This window comes from Lissotriton helveticus, chromosome 12 (genome assembly GCF_964261635.1).
Source record: "Lissotriton helveticus chromosome 12, aLisHel1.1, whole genome shotgun sequence".
NCBI classification, from domain to species: domain Eukaryota; kingdom Metazoa; phylum Chordata; class Amphibia; order Caudata; family Salamandridae; genus Lissotriton; species Lissotriton helveticus.
This window is the reverse complement of record NC_136073.1, coordinates 919,873,944-919,896,912: the sequence shown is the minus strand read 5'-3', so window position 1 is coordinate 919,896,912 and position 22,969 is coordinate 919,873,944. Positions and strand designations below refer to the sequence as shown.

Genomic DNA, 22,969 nt, shown 5'->3' with positions numbered 1-22,969 from the left:
GGAAAGCCCACTGAAAGTTAAAGTTGCCTTCACAGGGACCCACAAGCCAGGGATCGCAAAGCGACCTCGAGTGGAATCACAAAATACTAGCCCACAGAACACTCGTGGAGTGTATGCCAGTAATCTTCGGTGGAATCACTGCTGGGGTCTGGACTAAAAGTAGCCCAAAGCACAGCTTCAGGGGTCGCTGGAAAGCGGATGCTTCTGCAAATGTACACGGTGCCCAGGGGGTTGGGTTGCACGGTCCCCATGAAAGATACAGGTCTCAGGTTTGCTGAGCACACTAGTTGACCTCTGGAGCTTTAGAGTTGCAAACTGGTCAGATGCGTCTTTGGTGCCTGCTTAGCAGGGGAGTGACTCCTTTACTCCAAGAGAGATTATTCAGTCATCTAGTGCAGTGTAAATCGTCGAAGTACTTGGTTTCTGTAGCAGAGTTTCGTCCAGGTAAATATGAAGTCGTGTAGTCAGGGGTTCCTACTTTATACCCAAGGAAGGGGTGTGACACACTCTGGGGACTCACCTATGGGAGGGTCAGGACAGAGGGGTAGCTACACCCATGTCCTTTGTCCAGTTTCACGCCAGATCAGGAGCAAATGGCTCCTGCAACCTATTTGAGCTGGACTATGCACAGGGTCACCAAATGTGCCCCCCAGTGCAGACATCAAAGCACTCTCAGAGTGCAACCACCAAGCCCCAATACACTAAAGACTATCTGGGAGGTGGTTACACCTACCTGTGACAGGAAACCTATTGTCCAGCTCCCACTGCCAGAGTTTCATCCAGCTGCAGGGGGGCAGACTTGTGTCTGTGGCTGGCAGCATCCATCTTGTGATGCCAGGGTTCTGTAAAGCTGGTACTGGAAGTCCCGATGTAGTCATATTTCTCCCTCTAGGAGGATGGAATCATACCTCCCACACCAGTTACTGGTGTGGAGGTATGATTCCAAGGTGTTTGATACCAAACACAACAGGTTTCTGTGCAGCGGTTTTAAAGATAGCATTTACGGCGAGGTTATAATGCACTTAAGAGTATATGGTATGGCTGCATCATAGAACAACCCCAGAGAATAGATTCCGAAGGCTGCAGAGGGGCTCTGCTCATGCATGGGCACCCTCTCACATAAAACCCAGCACCCTTCCTTCAGGATCGATAAGGCCTGCCATAGGGGTAACTGATAGGTTTACATGTGCAGTGTTAAAGTAGATATAGTGAACCTATATCGAAGTAAGGGGTGCATGCACCACCTTACACAGGTTGCAGTAGCAGACCTGCGGTGTCAATTTGAGTGGCCTCTCAGGGGTGGTATAATACATGCTGCAGCCCCTGGGAGGCCTCTGGGGTACCTATGCCCTGGATACATAATATACCATATACTAGGGACGTATAAGGGTCCCCCAGAATTCAATCTGGAATGTACCTAAAGTACATGCAATCAATTGAGAAGAGAAAGCAGCTAGCCTGGGGTCCTGAATAGCAGGATCCCAGTCACATTAAGTCGAAAACAGTGAAACTTCAGCAAAAAAAGTGGGGTAACTGTAAGAAGCAGATCCTACTCTCCTGCACCCCATGTCAGGAAATCTGGGATACTGAAATAGATAGGTACGTGTGGATAGAAGGGGCAAAGCCTAATTGTATGGAAACCTACACTGTATTCCTTGTGTTTCAGAGGCAGAGGAGCGTTCCCACTGAGCACAAATGAGAATTTTAGAACAAGACTGCACGTACCACACATGCAATGGGGCACCTCCGCGCTGATGGAGATCTACTGGCAATGTGGGGAGTTTGCCTATGTTCAGCTTGTCCCTAGATGACAGGGCCTCGGCACCCACATAACCATACAAACGCTGACTCTGGTCATCCCTGGAGCAGAACTGTCTGAGTTGTTCAATCATCTGCTACAGGAGAAAACAACTCTATTGCACTAGCCTCACATTGCGTCCACGCCAGGTCGCGATCCACCTGCGCTTAATATCAAATGCCAAGATTTCTGCCCCATAACTTGGCCCAGATTTATGCCTCCAAGATGTATAAATTACTTTATGATGCTTCATGAAATGCATAAAATGACAGCTGAAACCAATGTGCTTTGAGACAGACCTGATTCTGCCTCCTGTGCTCCTGGCCGCTGCGTTTAATGAAACCAGCTTTTCCTGTTTGCCAAACGCCTCTTGTTTTCAGTTTTTAATGTAAATTCACATTCGAGCAACACCTCTATGCGGTATAAAGCTCCTGAGGACGAATGTCGATTGTGCCAATGATGTAGCCACATGTTTGTCTTAGAGTGGCACGCCCCATTGCTGGGGCAGCCGTGCGCTTTATATGTGCGCATAACATAATATAGAGCTAGTATTTGGTGGAGAATGCTGGGTCCGTCTCCTACGAACAGGTGCTCTGGGTGGCTGGGAAGCCCTACCCAAGGGGTTGCTTAATGAGCGATTCAGTGGCATATAAGAGCCGCTGTGAGGTGCAACGCTGCCAGTTGACGGACCTCACTCGTCGCCTCTCGGGCGTATACCGCATCGCTGACTCCGCCCTTCTTAAGGAGTTGCTTAGGGCCAAGTATGATCTGAACTGCCATTACACCACGCAAGCAGAGTCTGTGCATTTTTGCTTGCGGCATTAACTAGAGTGGGGGGGAAAGCTGGACTGCTGTTGGACAACAGCTGCATCAGGCGCAGTCGCACACTATAATATAAGCCTTGATGTGCTCTTTACCAATCCACAAAAGAAATGGCAGATGTTTGCTAGTTTTTATGAGGCCCTCTACTCCTCCTCAGTGCCCGATCATGCTGCCGCAGAGTAGGCGTTCATGACGGGCCTTACCCCCCCAGCCCTGCCGTGAGACCAGATTCAGTTTCTCGGTGCTGACATCAGTGATGAGGAAATTGCACAAGCCATTGATGGAACGGCCACTATGAAGACCCAGGAAAATGACACCTCCAGATTGAATTCTATAAAATCACTAAACCTCTGATAGTGTAGTTGCTGGGAAAACTGTTCAGGGAGATTGCCACTCCCACAGCTCCTCTCCCGGAATTCAACAGGACACGTATCTCCTTGATTCCCAAACCAGGCCACGACCCACTTCAATGTCTGATAACCCTCATCAAAAGGAAGGACAAGAATCCAATCTGAGACTATGTTGAGAAAATATCCCATAGGGTTAATGCAGATTGCGATAATAAAATAAAACGAACATATTAGGTAAGATAATTACAATACTAGAAGAAAGACTATGAGTAAGATCGCTGTCTTTTCACACTACCACTCGCACATAAATTCAAGAACCCGGAAGGAATACTGTTTCCGGGTCCGTGAGTGGCAGAGTCAGAACTAGTTGATTTACGGAGGAACCACAGGTAGCCGGAAGAATCAACGCCGACAAAACCGTAACGTATTTTATACTGTTATACTCTAACTGAAACTTGAACTGTTCTCACAGCAGGCCCCGCTGACCCACTCGGAACCCGATGAGGTTTGAATAGAACCGCTCGAAGGTATGTGGCATGAGCGGACAAGTAATAGAGTCCCGCATGGAATGACTGTACCGAAGTGTGTCTGAAGGAGAACCACCCTTGTAGGTCCATGAAATACGCCTTCTGAACTTAAACCTCTCGGTCAGAATGTACATTAACGAGCCTGAATGAGTGTAGAAATATCGGTACAGTATGAATATGAAACCGTATACTGCCCTTAAAAATACAACCCCCCGTGAAGGTCAATGAAATACGCCTTCCTGATTTTGAGCGTCTTTGTCTGAATGTATATTATCGAGCATGACTGAGTGAGTTTTACCGCATTAGAAGGTACATGAAATTCGCCTTCTGATGTTCAAATCCCACAGGCTTGAAAATATGTTTTTGTGACAATTCCATCTGAGGGTAAATGAAATGCGCCTTCAGTTACTTGAGTGTTTTCTGATAAAAAACGAAAACGTGAATTATCCATATAAGCCTACCTACATAGACATCATGTAATCTTTACCAACACAAATTGCATGATAGGAGTAACCACGCCGCCACCAGAGATGGCAATAAACGTGGGCATGCCTTGTTTGCTAACTATGAGTGAGTTGACCCTGTCCAAGAAAAGGTGGAGATGAGTTAGAAGTATCATTTCATTGCTACACAAAGGGGCATATTATCAAGGGGCTTTATCTCCGCTTTTTTGGCTTTAAAAGCCAAGAAAGCGGGGACAAAATTATCTCCCTATTACCAAGCTGTCGCTTACACCAGTTAGCGACAGCTAATAGGAGATAGTGACCATCTTGGGCCCCGCTTTGCATGTCAGTGATATTTATCACTAATGACATGTAAAGTGGGCGTGCCAAGATGTTAGCGACTAAAAACAGTCGCTAACATCGCTATCTCCTATTACCAACTTTTGGAGATATTCGCGCAAAGCGCGAATATCTCCAAAAGCTAACACTTGCCCAGGAGCAGTTCTTAGCCATGTTATCCAATGGGAGGTGGATAACATGGCTAAGAGTATTTGCTCGATAATGCATGAATATCGCTGACTTTTCAGCGATATTCATGCATTGCGGCCGTTTTTTATCGCATTTGCGATAAACCTTGCTAATAGCAAGGTTTATCTGCGATAAAAATCGCCGATTTGCGGCGATATTTTTTTGTCTCTAAACAAGTTAGAGACAAAAATTATCTCTATTGGTTGGTAATATGCCCCATTATGTTTTATATGTTCATGGTATAAATGTACCAAACTGTAAGTCCTGTTTAAACCTGTAGAACCCCTCCCTTTGTCTAGTTTGTTAAAGGAATTATGGGGCATATTACCAACCAATAGAGATAATTTTTGTCTCTAACTTGTTATGTGTCGCTGTCTAACTGCCCGTCCCCGCCTTTCCGAAGGAATGAGCCCCCCGTCCACTTAGTATCGGGGGGGGGGGGGATCAGGAGGGTGCCTCACTTTGGAATGCAACCAGGACCAGCTCCGCAACACACTGCGGCGGTGGGGACATGTGGGCAGAGGAGTTGGTCTTGGTGCCGTCGAACTTGCAGGAATTGCAGGAGAAGGGTCCATGGGTCCGGGGTCAAGAGCTAGGAGGGTGGAGGCATCATAAGTAATGCGGGAAGGCTGGATATTGCGAAGACCAGGGGGTCTGGCGCTGGGCGCGGTCCAGGCGCGGACGGGCGTAGACGGGCTTACCTTTGGCGCACCTTCGGCGCGACCGCTGCGCGTGGACGCTGCGCGCATGGGCTTCTGTCATATATGGATTGTGGGGAGGGGGAGGGGCGAGGGCGGCTCAGCTGGGAGGAGGGGCGGGCTCACGAGGACGCTGACCGAGCACAACAACAACAACCAAGATGGCAGCGGAGGGGAGGGCAGAGAACAGCGCCGGGGGTTATCGCGCTATGAAAGTAAAAGTAAATGTGGAAGGTTCAGCGCAAGTAAAGCGGAGCAGCGAGCAGGGCAGCACAAGGCAAATAAGCTTCTGGCAAATAAAATTACAAATGCAGCACAACAATACCAGGTCTCGGCAGTGAGACTGGGGAGCGACCACTCAGCACGGCAGTGAAGAGGGGATCACAGCGCTTCCAGGTATGAGAGCGCTGTATATAGTCAGTGGGAGGGCGGCTCAGCTGGGAGGAGGGGCGGGCTCACGAGGACGCTGACCGAGCACAACAACAACAACCAAGATGGCAGCGGAGGGGAGGGCAGAGAACAGCGCCGGGGGTTATCGCGCTATGAAAGTAAAAGTAAATGTGGAAGGTTCAGCGCAAGTAAAGCGGAGCAGCGAGCAGGGCAGCACAAGGCAAATAAGCTTCTGGCAAATAAAATTACAAATGCAGCACAACGATACCAGGTCTCGGCAGTGAGACTGGGGAGCGACCACTCAGCACGGCAGTGAAGAGGGGATCACAGCGCTTCCAGGTATGAGAGCGCTGTATATAGTCAGTGGGAGGGCGGCACAGCTGGGAGGAGGGGCGGGCTCACGAGGACGCTGACCGAGCACAACAACAACAACCAAGATCGGAGGGGAGGGCAGAGAACAGCGCCGGGGGTTATCGCGCTATGAAAGTAAAAGTAAATGTGGAAGGTTCAGCGCAAGTAAAGCGGAGCAGCGAGCAGGGCAGCACAAGGCAAATAAGCTTCTGGCAAATAAAATTACAAATGCAGCACAACGATACCAGGTCTCGGCAGTGAGACTGGGGAGCGACCACTCAGCACGGCAGTGAAGAGGGGATCACTGTGACTCCACATCGGCAGGTGACTCCTGTCTTCACTGCAGTCTGCAGCCAGTGACTGTGACTCCACATCGGCAGGTGGCTCCTGTCTTCACTGCAGTCTGCAGCCAGTGACTTTGACTCCACATCAGCAGGTGACTCCTGTCTTCACTGCAGTCTGCAGCCAGTCACTGTGACTCCACATCGGCAGGTGACTCCTGTCTTCACTGCAGTCTGCAGCCAGTGACTGTGACTCCACATCGGCAGGTGGCTCCTGTCTTCACTGCAGTCTGCAGCCAGTGACTGTGACTCCACATCGGCAGGTGACTCCTGTCTTCACTGCAGTCTGCAGCCAGTGACTGTGACTCCACATACGGTTCAGCTGCAGTGGCAGAGAAGAGCCTCATCTCTATCCCTGTGCCAGCCGGTGCCCTCCACATCGGCAGGTGACTCCTGTCTTCACTGCAGTCTGCAGCCAGTCACTGTGACTCCACATCGGCAGGTGACTCCTGTCTTCACTGCAGTCTGCAGCCAGTGTCTGTGACTCCACATCGGCAGGTGACTCCTGTCTTCACTGCAGTCTGCAGCCAGTGACTCCTGTCTTCACTGCAGTCTGCAGCCAGTGACTGTGACTCCACATAGTCCAAAGCAGCAGCACAGTTAGAGTTGATGAAACAAAGATAACACTGGAGATCGATGGAAAGGGGTCAGAGTGTTCCTCTTCTGGCAGTTTTGACTCCTCGTGAAGTAGCACAGAGGGTTAATGTGCCTGCTGCAAAGAACGTGTACCAGCCTATCACAGAACTGCATTTTATGTGGCTCGCTCAGTGGGTTACTGCTTTTGTCACAGAGATCCCTTTGTTACTTGTGGTTTAGCCACACCTTGTGCTGCTGACTTGAGGGGGTCGGAGGGTGCTGTGTATTTAGAAATAATACGTTAAAAGCTCATGCAATAGCGTTCCTTAGAGTATCTCATTTCACAAATGGATGTAATATCTGAAACAAGTCTGTTTCCGGGGACTTTAATGCATGATTTTGATCGCGAGAAAAGTGTCACTCATGGTCATTGTATGTCACTCATAATTACACTGAAATTATAAAAGTGTCACACATAAGTAGGCTTTCCTGTTTTCAGTTTCTATTTTTGGTAAATTCTGGTGGGGTTTTTTCAGTGTTTTCAATATCTTAAAACACAGTTGTTATCAGTGATTACACATTTTCGCGCCCCTAAAAACAACAGAAAAAGTGTTTTTCCAGTGTTTATGGAACGTTTCGCTTTTATTATTGCTTGCTTTCTGCACTGAAAGAACATGGTATATAGACAGTGTACATATAGTGTGTATGAGGTCCAAACAGATTTTTGCAAATTAATGTTATTGTAGTACGCCATACAATACTTCTTCAGCGAGTCTTTGGGTCATGTGCGCTTGCTCTTTCCTTCCATGTAATCTTCTGTGAAAAGGCCCTCTCAGCATTCATAGCCCCATGGGCTGAGAACCATCAGCTAAGGGACACAGTTGGGATGACTCTTTCTTTGATGCCACATAAAGCATGAAATGATAAATATTTGCGTTTTAGTTCCTGTGCATAAGAAAACAGTGCACCAGAATGGACTAAAAAGTCAATAGCATCCCTCATTAACTCTGAAGATGGTAAATATGCTTTCAGCATACCATCTAACAAGTGGGAAGGATCTCCTACAGGGAATCACTTCAGCTCTGGTATCAATTTTGACAGGTCATCACACAACTTTTTTATATAAGTAGCTGAATCACTGCAAAAACAAACAATATCACTCTAATCTTTGTTGAACTTGGAAAGAACCTTTTTTGCAGAGCATTACAAGTGACACTGAGTTCAATGCTTTCCAAAAGTCTGGTGTCATGTTTTCACCACTATCCCAGATGCTTGGTGATATATAAACTTGTCACTATACCTTGCATTGAATGTTTAAAGCCTGAGGTGTTGGCAATTCACCTACTATCAATACTGACCCACTAGAAACTATGGTCTGATGTATTAAGGGTTTTTACCCATTCTCTGTGGGTAAATGTGATGACACATATTAGGAAAGATTTTTATGAAACCAGCCATTTTACCTATCAGTGAAAGAATAAAATGCAGCCAAAATATCAAATATGAGTTTGATATTTTCTGATTCTCTACAGTTTATAAAATAATTAAACTAGACCTAAAACATGACACTAAACCCTGCATCTTTAGACCAAAGGGCACAAAACTGAAAAAAAATAAAAGGAAGAAGAAACAAACTTTTTGTGGCATCCTTAAAGAACAAAACTCAAGCAGAATAATGTTAGCCAGTCTTCCTTACTGCTAGCTTGTATAAGAAAGTTACATTGTATTGACACCTTCAGGAAGAAAATAATGTCTCTTTCACTCTCTTTTTCCGTTCTGTGAATGCATTTAGTTTGTGGTTGTGCAGGTGTTTTTTCAGTGTTTATATGTTTTCACCGGTGAGGGCTATTTATCTTTCAGTGGGGTTTTATCAGTTATTATAGGTTTAAACCTAAAACCCCACAGCCTACACATAAGCAATCTAGAACCTTGGCAGCTATGGCTGCCCCCTGCACAGAAAGAGCCCCACCCTGTGGGTGAGGCTTGGCCGCTCCGAGACAGCAGAGAAGGGAAGAGCACAGATATGAAACCATCACATTCACATCCATGCTGTGAAAGTCACAGGGGTTCCCTGCTGTGCACAGGGTGCAGACAGCAAAGGGGTGAATCCCAGTAGGGGGGCTGAGACACCCCACAGGCAGCAGCAGGTAGGCAAGCGTCCCCCACGCACGAAGCTTCACAGCAGAGCGAGCAAAGGATGCAAAACACTGCCCCAGCGAGTACCATGGGCACATGCTGCTGCGGGGGCATCTCTGACTTTAATAACCCCGCCAGCTGCGGCAATGCAAGCTCCCCTCACACCACAGGCGAGGGCGGGATACCAGGAGCTCAGCCCAATGACTCCCTTTGGTGGGCTCGGGGAGGTGAAGTGACATGCCCGGAATCACAGGATGTGTGAGCGACACTCCCGGGACTCGAACCCGGCTCCTCCTGGTCCCAGGTCGAGCGCCCCAGCCGTTAGGCCACCTCCTCTCCCCTCTTCTGCCACCAGCTTCACTTTTACAGGGGAAATAAAGTTCTGTCAGTCTTGGAAAAAAAACCCGGTTGCCTCAGGTGTGAGCGGTTACTCTTCAGGTGTTTAAAGGGCGGCTACCCAGAGCCTTCCCTGTGGGCAAATTTTGACAGCCAGTCGCATATACTGTACGACCGAAAACTGCTGCCCAAGAGGGTGCTGCAGCTGTGGACACTGATGACGGACTGAGCCACATAGTGCTGCTGCAACAGGGAATACCCATGCAGCGCTAGAAGCAAATACTGACTCTTGTGTGTTTGATGAAGGGTTAACTCGAAGCGGATCAGAAGAACCTGAAACAAAACAGACAAAGATGAAACCTGACTTTTGAGCCCTGAGGATGGACTTTTAGAAACATCCCACTTCCTTAAATGCCAGCCAAAGATGCAGAAGAAAGAGGTGTGCGGAGCAACAATCAGACTGTGGGCCTCCCTGAATGAGCGGATATCCCAAGCTCTGAGCTGCTTCGGAAGAGTGAGGGAGCACAACAGTGTAACTGATGTTCTTGTTGAAATAATGAATCCAGGTGGTTCTGAAAGTAATTAATTTCTTAATGCAGCACAGCAACCATAGCACGACTGACCAGCAAGAAGGGCCAGCGTAACGGAACTCTTCTACCTGGCAGCAGCCTCAGGGCTCCAGATCGAATTAGAACACACATTAACACACTGTAAAATGCACTCTGAGGTAATGCAACAACGAAGAGATACAAATAACAAGCATTGTTAAGCGCAAAATATAACATATCTCCTTTTTTTCAAACAAACAAACCAAAATAAAAAACTATAAGATTATCTGACGAATTCAGACAGTCTTCTAGGAAATCGTCTACTACGATCTGAATCTTTAACCCTAGAAGCAACAGTGTTTTCGGAACTATAATGTGCTTCAGAGTGTGAGCTTGACATACATTCTGGATTTAACCTATGACCAGAATCACCAATTCTAATCAAGGAATACTCTGGTGAATCATTATCAACATTTACAACATTTGATCCAAAAGGAAGTTTGGCAACACGCTTAACATTCACAACTTTCCATCACCTGTGATGACAATATTATCAAAAACTTCACCAATCTTCATGGCCTTACTAAATCTTTCTGAGCATTTACTAGTGAAACCTGGTTTCCTAATTTTAACCCAATCACCCACTTTGAGATCATGGGATTTTGTCTTCCACTTGTTGTTTTGACTTGTTTGGATTCCACCCTTTGTGTAACATCATTTGTCTTTTTATCAGAAAAATCATTTATCATACACTTTTCTTTGAACCACCAAGAGCAAACCTTGGAAGCAGGATCTCTTCCTTTTAAAGGGTGAAAAGGACTAATCTCAGTAATGGTATGTGACGTGATGCGACATAACCACAACCTCTCTTATTAATTTTTTCCAATCACCTCCAAACCACCTCAGAAACATAACCCTTTAAAACTCTGTTAAAGCACTCAACAAGACCATTCTCATGTGGTTCATATAAAGAGGTTGTCACATATGGCATTTAAGAACATTTTCCATCTCTAAAGTAAGATGCACCCCATTATCTGGACTAAGAAGTGCAGGACAACCCTCTATGGCAAAAACTTTTTTTTAAATTCCATAACAATGTTAGTAGTAGAATATTACACAAATGTCACTTCTGGCCACTTAGGGCCAGATGTAGGTAGAACTTATTTACCGATTTTTAATTACCGAATTTTACCGATTCGGTGATTAAGAATCGGTATATAAGAAGGGGGGGTATGTAGGAACATCCAGATGTTCCATTTACCGAATCGGTAAATATCTGTATTTACGGTAAATACCGACCGGTAATGCTCAATTCATTCCTATGGGCTTTGAAGCCCATAGGAATGAATGGGGCATTACCGGTCGGTATTTACCGAATCGGTAAATACCGATTTTGACAAGGGTGCAGGGGGTTTCACTTTGACACCCTCTAGCACCCCCAAAAAAGGTTCGGGGGCCATGTGGCAGGCATACCTGCCCTAAGGGCAGGTCTGCCTGTCATATGGCACAGGTGTGCATGCACACATGTATATAACAAATCTTTATTCGGTTTATCACAAGGAAAACCATAAAAGAGACAAACAGCAATACAATTGATAAAAAAGTAAAAGTTATACAGTGATTTTTTTTTTCTTTTAAAAAGGTTCGTAGAAAAGACAGTATACAATGAATTATAAGCAGGCATATTAAAATAGTAGTGCAATTCAATGTTGTTATTTCTTCAGAAAAAATGTTTTAAAGATTTTTTCTATGGTTCATGATGCATTTTAAAAAGTTTAGAGCTGCATAACACACTTCTTCAGACTCTAGCAATTGCAGTCGATAGAATGCTGGTCGACACTGTCTGAGACCCCACCGCCTGAATATGGGGAGAAGCCAACATTTTCTGTGCGGATGGTAGAATTTACAGAACATGATCACATGTATGTTGGACAGTACAGATTTCCCGTCACAGGGACATGGGGGCAACGTTAGTTCCCAGCCTTTATTCGTTGGAAAAACAACCAATCTAAAAAAGGTATCCAGTCTAAGTCTGGTCGTGCACACCGGAATCGGTATTTTACCATCAAATATATTTGATGGTAAAATACAGATTCGGTAAGGGTTGTGGGACTCAGAAGAGTCCCACCTACATATCAAATTTATCGAATAGGTAAAAATACCGATTCGGTATTTTACAGATTCGGTAAATTTACCGATCGGTAAATTTACCGAATCTGTAAAATATGTGGCCCTACATACCATTTCGTAAATACTGGTCGGTAACGGCCGAAAATACCGTTACCGACCGACCTACATCCGGCCCTTGGTATGGTAATCCACAAGCACCAATGCATATTGTGACCCATGTGGTCACAAAGGAAGGGACCAGAAATGTCAAAATCCATTTTTTTCCACGGTTCATCAGGTCACTTAGAAATTTTTAAAGGAGGTACATTTAGTTTCAACAGTCCTACCAAGTCCTGAGTTGAACGGACACATGGGGTCCTGGTGTCACCATTTCCACCCGGAGGTCCCCTCACACCTAGAATTGCTAAACTGTTAAACTATGGCAACAGAGACATCATCGTATGAAAATGTGTGAGGCCTCAGCCTTCCACCCAACATCCAAGGGTCTCCCTCCTCACTGCCAGCAGTGCCGGCAGGGAGTGGGTGCAAGGCCTGACTGGCCCCATGACCCTCCACGGCAGAGCAGCGTCGGGGAGGAGAGCAGCTCATCTGCGCCTAGTCCTCCCAACTCCCTCCCGGCCTCTCGGTGATGCTGGCTGTCACTTTCTTTAGAATGCAGGCACAACATTTTGAAACAAACATTATGAGGGCGAGCCACCCAGACTCCTGGAACCACAACCACCCGGGGGTCCCAGGAACCGGAGTTCTAATTATCTGAGCACGGGTCCGTTCGACCACTGATTCCCCAGAACCCTGCACTCCTGTGCGTCCTAAGCACCAGCCGACAGGGAAGGTGTTACACAAAACAGGAAACACTGGGTAACTTACCTGTTCTCTTTGTCCCAAGAACACCGGGCGGGAGGACTCCTGACTGTGGACCTGGGGAAGGAACAGAAGAGAACCATTATTCTCCAGAGGATAATCCTATCAATGTGTGTTGCAGCACATGACAATACAGCGAGTGAATTAAAAGCACACCTCGCCTCACTGTGAATCTATTCCACTTACCCGGTGAGTGGCAGGTGGACGACACGTGGTGGAGAATGTGGGCATGAGGCCGCCTGACCAAAGATGGAGAACATTATACATCAACTCAAGGAGGGCCAAAGAAAGCTGAAATGAACCCACACGAACCATATGGCTCAAGACAATCGACCGCACTGTGTTTGAACCATGACCAAAATGTCTGAGGGACAGACGTGGCAGGGATGGGACAAGGAGGAGCACGGGCCATGCCAGAGGCTGCGGTTCTTCTACAGAAATATGTATTGGGTAAAAAGAGATTATGGATCAAATCTATCTAGAAATTCCCTTGAACCCTGAAACTAGTTGTAGAGACGGCCACGACATTTGCTCGTGCTCAGTCCTGTAGGCCCAATCAGACTTTGAGAAACCAAATAAACCCATAACACCAACGCGACATAACTGAGAAATTGCCCAACTAAATAGCACCAGAGCCACCAAGAATCAAGTTGGGGCGACTAGACCCATTGTAAATCCTGGCCCTCGGTGTTACAAGGGTGGGGAGCGAGGCCGTACCACCCAGTTCTGTAAAAAGAAGACACAAGGGAGAAGAGCAAAGGGGCATCAGCTCTGTCCCTCACTCTGTCCTATATGCTCAGGAGATGGGACCTGTGCATTATGGGAGTTTGCTACTTAATGGTAATCATGTAACTGCCCTGCCAGACTCTGGTGGCAGAGAGTCAGTAATAGAGAACGAATTGTTCTCTCCCTCTCAAATAAGACAAGCAAATATGTGGCGATGTGTTCTGTGCACACTCTCTACAGATTAGAGAACAAGACCCACAATATCAACACAATAGAACTTCAGTAAATAGTACAATATACAATGGGCCCCAGGGGGAGACCAAACCATATATTAAGAAAGTGGTATAAGAACCACGACTTGACTAGACAGTGCCTACAACCTGTAGAATCGCCGGGACCCCAAGGAACCACCCACGGTAGTGACACAGGGGACCCACGGGGGATGTGTGCAGTGTGAGAACACAACCGCGAGCTCCTTTAGCTTCTATGGGGAAAGTCGCGGTTGGAAATTTAAATATTAAGGGCACTTCGGAGGGGACTTTGAGCAAACCCCTTTAGGCTTAGGGGGTTCTAGGGCCAACACCCACGGGAGCACCGGAGTACTCGAGTTACCTCACCCAGGGAAGCCGGGTGCATAAGTGTCAAATGGTGTTGGGTCGCATCGTCGTTTTCAATGGCGACCTGCTGCAAAGTGCTGCTGCCGGGAAGAAGGAAAGTGTCCGGTGGGATCCAAGCCTGGATCGAAGATGTAAAGAACCTGAAAGCAGAGGGGACAGAGTCCGGGTCACTTGCCAGTGACCAGAGGCACGATAGATGAATGCCCACCAATGTTGGGTGCTTTAGGTACACAGAGGGGAAGCTTGACTCTGCAGCCACGAGGACCAGGAGGCGTCGACGACGGCCAGGAGCTGGATTTGAGCTGTCCCACAAAGGATGTTGAGTGCTGCGGCGTCGGTGCTCGGATTAAACACAACAGCAATCCACGCAGGAAGAGAAACGATACTTCGGTGTGGACCTGCAAGGTCCTGGTGACTCCCCAAGTGGTGGAGAGTCAGGGTACATCTGGAGCAACCAGGTAAGCCCGTTGAAAGTTAGAGTTGCCTTCACAGGGACCCGCCAGTCGACGGACCAGGAATCGCGATGGGACCTCAAGAGGAATCACACAATAGCAGCCCACAGGACACTGGGTGAGTGTAGGCCAGTAATCTTCGGTAGAAATGGTGCTCGGGGCTTGGACTACAAGTAGCCCAAAGCACAACCTCAAGTATTGCCAAAACGCATACGCACTTGCAAATGTGCAATGTCCGGTTCCATGGTCCCCACGAGGGCAATGGGTCTCAGCTTTGCTGGGAGCTCCGGTTGGCCTCTGGGAAGTCAAGTCTTCAAGTTTGAAGTGGAAATATCTGGAGAGTCCATCATGCAGTGGTATAGTTACTCACAGGTCTATGTTCCACTGTATAGTTTATCCCCTGTAGGGAAATGAACCACCTCAAAAGTTTGGGGGTTTCACCCTTCATCTGTTTTAGCCATAAGAGGGGCAAATGGTCAGCCTGAACAGTGAAGTGAGTGCCAAACAAGTATGGCCTTAGCTTCTTCAGAGACCAAACCACAGCAAAGGCCTCCCTCTCAATAGCTGACCAACGTTTCCCTCTGGAGATCAGCCTTCTGCTAATAAAAGCTACTTGCTGATCCTGACCCTCATCATTCAATTGTGATAGCACAGCCCCTTCTCCCACCTCAGATGCATCTGTTTTGGACAATGAATTCTTTGGATTAGTTAGGACTTTGCATAATGGGAGCAGTGCACGGCCTGCTTCAGGTCATCAAATGCCTTTTGACAGCTGACTGTCCACTGAACTTTCTATGGCATTATTTTAAAAGTTAAGTCATTCAAAGGGGTCACTATGGATCCCTAACCTTTGACAAATCTTCTATACTACCCAATAAGGCCAAAGAAAGCTCTGATCTGAGTCTGGGTGGTTGGAGCAACCCAGTCCATGATGGTCTGAATTTTGCTCTGCAATGGTTGAACCTGGCCTCCACCCACAAGGTGGCCCAAGTACACAACCTGCCTCTGCCCTATCTGGCAAGTGGTGGCCTTAATAGTTAGGCCGGCTTCCTGCCGGGCCTAAAAAACATTTCTTAGGTGGATCAGATGATCCTCCCAGGTGGAGCTAAAGACCGCAATATCACATAGACATGCTGCACTATAGTCTTCCAGGCCTGTAAGGACTTTGTTCACCAACCTTTGAAAAGTGGCAGGTGCATTCTTCAAGCCAAAGGGCATCACCAAAAACTGGTAGTGCCCACTAGGGGTAGAAAATGCTGTTTTTGGCTTTGCATCATCAGCTGTCAAGTCAGCTGTCAAGTCAAATGTGCTCAGAAACATGGCTGAGGCCAAAGTATCTATAAGCTCGTCTGCCCTTGGAATTGGGTGAGCATCTGTTCTAGTTACTGCATTGAGACCCCTGTAGTCAACACTAAACCTAATTTCTCTCTTGCCTCTATGGGTGTGAGGTTTGGGGACTAAGACTACTGGACTAGCCCAAGGGACACTTGAGGGTTCAATAACTCCCAATTATAACATCTTCTGAACTTCAGTCCTCATTGTCAGGTTTCTGTGAGCGCCTCAGTACGTAGTCATCCGGCTGGATGTCATACGGATTAAACAACTACATGTCCCAGACTGCTTAGCGCCTATCTAGAGGCGGTACTATAAAAGAGGAACACATCCTGTTCCTCTTGTCGGATATTTTGGATTCTATCGACCTGAACTCGGAGGTCTTGGAGTCAGTTGCTTCCCGTAGCAGTTACCAAGGATTTCCTTGCCCTCCGTTGGTAAGCCTTCTTTCTTCGGCTTGTGTGGAGGACGAATTGTTTTCGCCGTTGCCCTCCGTTGGTGAGCCTTTTTTCTTCGGCTTGTGCGGAGCACGAATTGTTATCGCAGTTGCCCTCCGTGGGTGAGCCTTCTTGCTTCGGCTCGTGCGGAGGACGAATTGCGTTCCATGTGGAGTGTTCTCCACGAGTGTGTCTCGCTACCGCATTTGCCCTCCGTTGGTGAGCCTTCTTGCTTCGGCTCGTGCGGAGGACGAATTCTTGTGTGTATTTAATCTTACCGCGAGTGGTAAGCCTTGCTCTGTATGCTGTGCCTGCGTCTTGCGGCTAGTACACAGGAAATCAGAATCTCGTATTGAACTGAATCAGTGCCCTTCAGGACCATATTCATTAAGGAGTGGAGAAACACAGGTACTGTACTGATTATTATCGGGTGATGTAACCCTTGGTTGCTTGACTTTGTTGTTTCGGGTACTGTTTATCCAGGGGTCCTTCGGATGTGGCTCAAGACTCTCCTTTACGTCCCGACAAGTCCCTCTGTCGCGGGGTATGTACAATAGTATAGTGTTTCATTCTTGCACTACGGTTATACAAGGGTACAGAATAAGAGAGGTGTTCATTGTGTATTACAGGGAGGACGTAGCACTGTTCATATCCGTCCAGGGCTCTGAGGCTGGTGAAGAGTTGTATCTTCTATTACACCGTCCCTTTAGTTTCTTTACAGGTAGATGAGTACATCTTATGTTACTGTATTGTTAATTGGAACAGGAGTAAGAGTGTCTGGTACCAACGTTTTTTCTTTGTCTTGTGTTTTTCAGATCTCCCTCCCCGCTGTCCCCTTCCTTCCCCGCCTTTCTTTTTGCCCTCACCTGATCCTTCCTTAACCCATGGCTATTACAGCAATCTGGGTTTGGTTAGATCTGGAGGTGGCCTTGTTATAACATCACGCTGATCCTGAGGATTGAGAAGTTAACAGAATATCCGACCCAAGGGAATACATCCTCCTGGTCAGTGTGTGTTATAATGGCCACCCTGGATGATGTCCTAGCTGCCCTAGTAGTAGTGCAGTCGGAGTTGATCACTTCTAGACAAGAGACAACCGAACTGCGTAATAGATTGGATACCATACAGAGGAATCCCTTTAGTGCTGGAACTTCAGGTACCAACCCACCCACTCCATTGGTAGTCGAAATGCCTGTTGCTGTCCCTTTAGCTAACCCTGAACGCTTCAAGGGGGATGCGGGTTCGGTACAGGTATTTTTGACACAGGTTATGATGCATTTTACGTGTAAACCTAGGTCGTTTCCCACCAACCAGGCCAAGGTGGCATTTCTTATCTCTTATTTGGCAGGAGACGCAGCCCAGTGGGCGGTTCCTCTGATCCAAAGAGACGACCCTCTCATACATGATTGGGTAGCATTCAGAGATGAATTTACAAGGGTCTTCGATCGAAGGGCGGATTCATACACTGCCGATAGGGAGCTGTTGGAGCTCAGACAAGGCAATCAAGACATTTTGTCTTACTTGAATTCTTTCAGACGGCTTGTTACTGAGACAAAGTGGCCTGATGAAAAACAAGCTTCCTTATTTCATCAGGGTTTGAATGACGATCTGAAGGATGTCATAGCTCAGATCGATCCCCAGCCTGTTAGGTGTGAGGACTTAATTAATTTGGTTTTGCGTTTGGACCATAGATTAAGGGAACGCAAAGGAGACCACAAAGCTAAGGGTAGAACGGTCCCCTCCTATGGGCATTCGAAGGCAGTGGATAACAACCCTGCTACGGGCACGGAACCCATGGATATAGGGGCAGTCAGAGCCGCCCTAACCTCTTCTGAGAAAGAGCAGCGTCGAAAAAACGGGCTCTGTCTTTATTGTGGCAAAAAAGGGCATTTTGTTAGGGAATGCCCGGTTAAACCTAAGTTGTCTCGGTTCCGCCTATATAAAGGGGCAGCAGCGGTGGTGGACAAGCCAGCGGAAAACTAGATGACTCTAAGGTTAACTAAGGGGTTCCTTGGAGTCTGGTATGCATCCCTTCTTTGTTAAAGAGTGTCGTGGGGGCACAACATTTGTTTATCGAAATCATGTTATTCATACAGGCAGAATGGATTACAATGCATGCTATGGTGGACTCAGGTTCTGAGCTGGGATGGGGCAGTGAGCTAAATAACGGTGATGGATCAAGCCCTGATCTTTGGACTGGGTAAGAGTGGTCTGCTTAATTCAGACGCTCTGTTCATCACCACCCCCTTTTCTGAATCATGGTGGACTCAGGGGCCACAGGTATGTTCATGGATATGGCGGTGGCTAAGAGGGTTGGAATACGCTTAATTCCCAGAGAGACGTGTGATGAGATATATGCGATTGATGGGTGGAAACTAGAATTAGGCCCTATCGGTTATCATACAGGGGAACTGGAAATGCTGTATGGATGTCACAAGGAACGTGTTACGTTCAGTATAATCAATGCCCCTCAATATGGTATCATATTAGGAATTCCCTGGTTGAAAAGACACAATCCCGAGATGGATTGGGGTACGGGCATCATCACCATGAACTCGTCTTTTTGTTGGGAACACTGTTATGAGGTCAACGAGAGACCGTCGTCCGCTCTGGCTTGCGGTGAGCATGTGGCCACGGCGGCCGAGAAGGAAGTACTATTGCCTGAGTCATATCAGGAATAACAGGGGGTCTTTGACGAAGTGCAAGCAGAGGTGCTCCCTCCGCATCGGCAGTATGACTGTCAAATAGACCTTGTTCCGGGGGCTGTTCTTCCTTGCGGACGCTTGTACGCATTGTCTGAACCTGAAAACGTGCATCTGAGGGGCTATCTGGATAACCTGCTGAAACTGGGGTTTATTCGTCCCTCCAAATCCCCGGCTGCCTCCCCTCTTTTCTTCATTCCCAAGGCAAATGGGGAACTGAGGGCTTGCGTAGACTTTAGGGCCATCAACGCAGTGATAGTGAAGAACAGATATCCCCTTCCCTTGATCAATGTATTACTGGAGCAGGTGAAGAAAGCCACCATCTACACCAAGTTGGATTTAAGGGGCGCATACCATTTGGTGAGAATGAGGGAAGGGGATGAATGGAAGACAGCCTTCAAGACCAGGTATGGTCTTTTCGAGTACCTGGTCATGCCTTTTGGACTATGCAATGCCCCAGCGGCCTTCCAGTACTTCCTCAATGACGTGCTGCGAGAAATACTTGATCATTATGTCATTGTATATATCGATGATATTCTCATCTATTCAGAGTCAGAGGACATGCATGTCCAACATGTCAAATCAGTATTACAGATCTTACAAAGGCATAGTCTGTACTGCAAACTGAGCAAATGTGACTTTCACGTATCAACTGTGGAGTTTTTAGGAGTCATGCTCAGCCCGCATGGCCAGGAAATGGCGGAACGTAAGGTTCAAGCAGTCAGAGATTGGCCTGTACCTCAGAACATAAAGGATGTTCAATGCTTTATTGCCTTCGCTAATTTCTATAGACGCTTTATCAAGCAGTTTTCTCAAGTGGTTGCTCCCATCACCCATCTGCTGAGAAAAGCTAAGCCTTTTGTCTGGAATCAGGAAGCCCAAGAGGCATTTGACATGTTGAAAGATGCATTCATGTCTGCACCCATACTAGCCCATCCTAACCCGGACAAGCCATTCGTTGTCGAGGCGGATGCCTCCGACGTTGCGATTGGAGCCATTCTCTCTCAAAGGCACGATCAGACGGGTCAGCTGCATACGGTGGCGTACATGTCTCTGAAACTTAATGGAGCTGAGGCTAATTACTGTATCGCCGAGAAGGAACTCCTGGCGATAAAGGTCGCTTTCACGGAATGGAGACATTTCCTTATTGGGGCCAGTCACGTGGTGACTGTTTACTCCGATCATAGAAACCTCCAATTCATGACCACCGCTAGACACCTTACTCCAAGGCAATTGAGGTGGATGCTTTTCTTTTCACAGTTCCATTTCACTATAACCTTTCGTCCAGGGGCGGACAACCGGAAAGCAGATGCATTGACTCGTCAGTCATCTATCCGAACTACTGACGCTGGAATAGAAACGGCTATCATCGACCCTGCCAAGATGATATGTGTTATTCAGCCTGATGCGTTTCTGCAAGGGATTCTAAGGGGCATAAACTCCTTTTATTGGAAGACCTGGTTGCGTAGCCACAAGGAGTGGATTCTCCATGATGGCTACCCTGTGAACAATGGGCGATTACTGGTCCCTACGGTGCCTCTACGGAAACAAGTATATCAGTGGTGTCATTGCTCTCCCAGTGCGGGGCATATGGGTGTGGAAAAGACAGTGGAATTGATCAATCGGCGATGTTGGTGGCCTTCTCTGAGACCTGATGTCAAGAAATGGATATTGCAGTGTGACGTTTGTGAGACTGTTAAGGCAGACCATCGTCGCCCCGCTGGGCTTTTGCAGCCGATGCCCACTCCTTCGGTTCCGTGGGAACGCATCTCCTTGGATTTCGTGGTGGGTTTACCCAAGGATCAGGGGTGTACCGCGATGTTGGTGGTCATTGATTACTTGACCAAGATGGGGCATTTCATTGCCTGTCCCCAGGTGCCCACTGCAGGGCATCTGGCTCATTTGTTGATGACTCATGTGGTTCGGTTACATGGGCTGCCTGCTGTTATAGTTTCTGATCGGGGTTCCCAGTTCACTGCTAAGTTTTGGAAGTCCTGGTGTTCCTCTTTGCACATTGAGACTGCCTTGTCCACCAGTTTCCACCCTCAGACGGATGGGCAAACGGGGCGTCTCAATCAGACTCTGAAACAGTTGTTATGTGGAGCAAGGCAAGGATGAGTGGGTGGACTATTTGTGGCTGGCTGAGGTGGCGTATAACAACGCGACGCATAGTGCCACACGTGTCTTGCCTTTCTACTGTACCTATGGGCGCCATCCCCGTTTTCTTCCTTTCATCAATCCCATCAAGGAGGATAGTGTGCCGGAAGCCGCAAGACGGGTGTCACACATCAAGGATGTCTTAGTGAAGGCGCAGACCAATCTCAGGGCGTCTAAAGTGGCGTACAAACGTACGGCGGACATGCACAGGCATTCCGGCCCATTGTATCAGGTGGGGGATTTGGTGAGGTTGTCCACTAAGAACATCAGGTTCAGGAAGCACAGCGTTTTTAACCCACGCTACATTGGTCCATATCCTATTGTGCGATGTGTCAACCCGGTCGTAGTGAAGTTGAGGCTCCCGCGACACCTGCGGATCCATCCTGTGTTCCATGTGTCCCTGCTGAAGCCGCCCTTGTCCTCGGGGCGGAGGCTTCCATAGCCGATTGCTGTACAGGGCAGTTTGGAGTACGAGGTGGACGGCATCCTCGATTCCCGGTGGCACGGCAGGGGCCTTCGTTATCTGGTGTCTTGGAAGGGGTTCGGCCCGGAGGAGAACTCTTGGGAACCTGCATCTGGTGTTCATGCGCCTCGGTTGGTGGCGTGGTTTCACAGGCGGCATCCGTCTCGTCCTGGCCCTCTTCGGCGCTCTCAGTGAGGGGGGATGTACTGTCAGGTTTCTGTGAGCGCCTCAGTACGTAGTCATCCGGCTGGATGTCATACGGATTAAACAACTACATGTCCCAGACTGCTTAGCGCCTATCTAGAGGCGGTACTATAAAAGAGGAACACTTCCTGTTCCTCTTGTCGGATATTTTGGATTCTATCGACCTGAACTCGGAGCTCTTGGAGTGAGTTGCTTCCCGTAGCAGTTACCAAGGATTTCCTTGCCCTCCGTTGGTAAGCCTTCTTTCTTCGGCTTGTGCGGAGGACGAATTTTTTTCGCCGTTGTCCTCCGTTGGTGAGCCTTATTTCTTCGGCTTGTGCGGAGGACGAATTGCGTTCCATGTGGAGTGTTCTCCACGAGTGTGTCTTGCTACCGCATTTGCCCTCCGTTGGTGAGCCTTCTTGCTTCGGCTCGTGCGGAGGACGAATTCTTGTATGTATTTAATCTTACCGCGAGTGGTAAGCCTTGCTCTGTATGCTGTGCCTGCGTCTTGCGGCTAGTACACAGGAAATCAGATTCTCGTATTGAACTGAATCAGTGCCCTTCAGGACCATATTCAGTACGGAGTGGAGAAACACAGGTACTGTACTGATTATTATTATCGGGTGACGTAACCCTTGGTTGCTTGACTTTGTTGTTTTGGGTACTGTTTATCCAGGGGTCCTTCGGATGTGGCTTAAGACTCTCCTTTACGTCCCGACAAGTCCCTCTGTCGCGGGGTATGTACAATAGTATAGTGTTTCATTCTTGCACTACGGTTATACAAGGGTACAGAATAAGAGAGGTGTTCATTGTGTATTACAGGGAGGACGTAGCACTGTTCATATCCGTCCAGGGCTCTGAGGCTGGTGAAGAGTTGTATCTTCTATTACACCGTCCCTTTAGTTTCTTTACAGGTAGATGAGTACATCTTATGTTACTGTATTGTTAATTGGAACAGGAGTAAGAGTGTCTGGTACCAATGTTTTTTCTTTGTCTTGTGTTTTTCAGATCTCCCTCCCCGCTGTCCCCTTCCTTCCCCGCCTTTCTTTTTGCCCTCACCTG

General features: G+C 47.7%; 1 protein-coding gene across 4 annotated transcripts in view; it reads right to left on the bottom strand.

The window, feature by feature from the left end:
* LOC144798280 (uncharacterized) overlaps positions 1 to 22,969 on the bottom strand; it is a 2,046,403-nt gene that overhangs the window by 1,676,836 nt on the left and 346,598 nt on the right. For 3 of the 4 annotated variants that reach the window (XM_078669053.1, XM_078669054.1, XM_078669052.1), the window contains exon 4: positions 12,842 to 12,892. The exons of the other annotated variant lie outside the window; for it this stretch is intronic. In XM_078669053.1, coding sequence (XP_078525179.1) covers positions 12,842 to 12,892 — 51 coding nt within the window. The remainder of the gene's footprint in view (positions 1 to 12,841; positions 12,893 to 22,969) is intronic. 4 annotated transcript variants of the gene reach the window in all.